Genomic DNA, 2,217 nt, shown 5'->3' with positions numbered 1-2,217 from the left:
ATGTAAGACAGTCGGGAGGTGCTTTTGCATGTTCGAAATCCTGCACACCCGGGAGGGACCCCGTCAGGGAGTACGACGGCTATGGGATGTCCTAGGTCGATTCGCTTGCCCCTAGAGCCTCGGGATCCACAACTCTCAAGCACGAAGAACAACAAAGAACGAGAGAGAAAAACAAGGGAGAAATAAAACATAGATGAAGAAGTAGTAGATTGATTTGTTTGATTGTGTGATGTTCAGTCGAACGTCACCTCCAACATATATAAGATGTGGCCGAACTTCCTGTACAAGTAAGAGACTCATCTAGGCATTCCTTACAAGAAAATTACATAAGTCCACGTAGAGACTTAACATCTGGTCGGAATCGGTCATGCAACTGACTGGACTGTTCGGTGACGGTGTCCTGAACTAGAGGATACCGACCTAGTTGGCCCATAGTCCACAGCCCGAGCTTACGTCCCACCGATCTCAACCAGGAAGGACTCTGGGTGCCTCGAACCCAGACGTGAGCAACACAGACACAGCCGAAGACTTGGCGTATACTTGAAGGATGTCACCAGTAGTCGGCATGTGTAATCCTAGTTAGCAACCGACCATGTGTAACCCTAGATACCCCCAATACCTATATAAGCAAAGAGGTTTAACCTGTAGGGGCATAATCACAATTACTCGCCTTAGGGTTAGAACACAACATACGATCTCGAGGTAGATCAACCCTATACTCGATACTTCGCCGCCAATATAATCAAAGCATGATGTAGGGTTTTACCTATTCGAGAGGGTCCGAATATGGGTAAACATTATGTCCTTTATCTCCTGTTGTCCATTGGTGCGAGATCCATAGCTCGGGACCCCCTACCCCAGATCAGCTGGGTTTTGTACCGATATTCGGGACTTGTGGTGATTTTCAAGTCGCATACTATCTTAGATAACGTTGACCCTAAAAGCAAAGTTGGACGTTTCCATGTTTTGAATAACTATCGTGTTGAACATTTTTTCATCCGAGACCATCGAGATGACTTTTCAGGTTCATCTTCAGCGTCGTGAAAACGTATGAATTTCGGCTCGGGCCGGACAGCCGCCGGACTCCTTCCCGGGGGTCCTTCTCAAGAACCCTTCACGAGGATCCTTCTCGGGAACCCTTCCTGGGGGCTCTTTCTCAGGGATCTTTCCGGGTTTTCTTCTCGGTGTGCCGATGCAACGGTGGTCATGTTTGGCTATTACCAGCCGGCGTGGAAGGCCGGGCCGGAGGCCACCAGCGGGTCGTAGAAGCGGAGTGACGCCCGCGTGGCACCGTCATAGTACATGTCGATGTGCCGGTTAAGGTTGCGGTCCGACATGTTGAAGGCGGCCTGCCTGCTCGGGACCAGGCTGGAGAGGGAGAAGAGGCGAGGGCGTAGCACGGGCGGAGGCTGAGCTAGGCGACGAAGAGGACCACACCGGCCACGAGGATGACGACGAGGAGGACGGAGCAGAGCGTGCTGCATAAGACGATCACACAGCTGTCCCTGGTGCGGTGCATGATGCGACGGGCGCGGCTCCCAGCTCCTGGTACTGATGTTTGCGGCCGCGGCTGCTGTTGCTGAGGCGGCGGTGGCATTCCTGCGTACGTGGCTTCAGTACCTCTCGAGGTCATATGAATACGACGGATAGTGATTGATCTCTTAATACTTGCACTGGTTTGGTTTGCAGGAAGAAGAAGAAGAAGAAGAAGAAGAAGAAGAAGAAGAAGAAGAAGAAGAAGAAGAAGAAGAAGAAGAAGAAGAAGAAGAAGAATATTTGATACGTGGACGTGCTGCTGCTGCCGCCGCCGCCGCCTTGTTTTGATGTATGTATGGATCAAAGCAAAGTATAAAACAACATAACAACACCGCAAGGCAAGGAATAAATAATATGCTTACATTGCCATTTCAAGGAGTATAATCGGCCTGACACCCTGTGTTGTGCATGCATAAAGGTGTACCACCTTAAAGACACACAATACAACTTGGCATACAAACCAAACCACAACATATTACAATACATAGACCATAAATGTTCGACTATTAAAACATACGTATGCGAGGCATAGGGAGACACATCTCCTGCGTCCACTTATGTACATTATTTATCGAACATCATGTCATCAACCTTGGATAGTAGCAGCGGAAATACTACAAAAGGCTCAACATCATCTCCTCTCGACTCCTCAGGTAGCCGAGGAGAGTTCAAAAGGAGGCA

The 2,217-nt window shown here is 49.3% G+C and overlaps 1 protein-coding gene across 1 annotated transcript in view; it reads right to left on the bottom strand.

Moving 5' to 3' along the window:
* Positions 1–322: 322 nt before the first annotated feature.
* Positions 323–2,217, bottom strand: part of LOC123161375 (phytosulfokine receptor 1-like) — a 3,367-nt gene continuing 1,472 nt past the window's right edge. Inside the window, exons 3-4 of the mRNA XM_044579214.1 lie at positions 1,222–1,478; positions 323–539 (exon numbers count right to left, since the gene is read on the bottom strand). Of these exons, the coding sequence (XP_044435149.1) occupies positions 323–539; positions 1,222–1,478 (474 nt within the window). The remainder of the gene's footprint in view (positions 540–1,221; positions 1,479–2,217) is intronic.

This window comes from Triticum aestivum, chromosome 7B (assembly GCF_018294505.1).
Source record: "Triticum aestivum cultivar Chinese Spring chromosome 7B, IWGSC CS RefSeq v2.1, whole genome shotgun sequence".
Lineage (NCBI taxonomy): Eukaryota > Viridiplantae > Streptophyta > Magnoliopsida > Poales > Poaceae > Triticum > Triticum aestivum.
The sequence above is the reverse complement of the archived record's forward strand: the minus strand, read 5'-3'. Positions and strand labels throughout refer to the sequence as shown.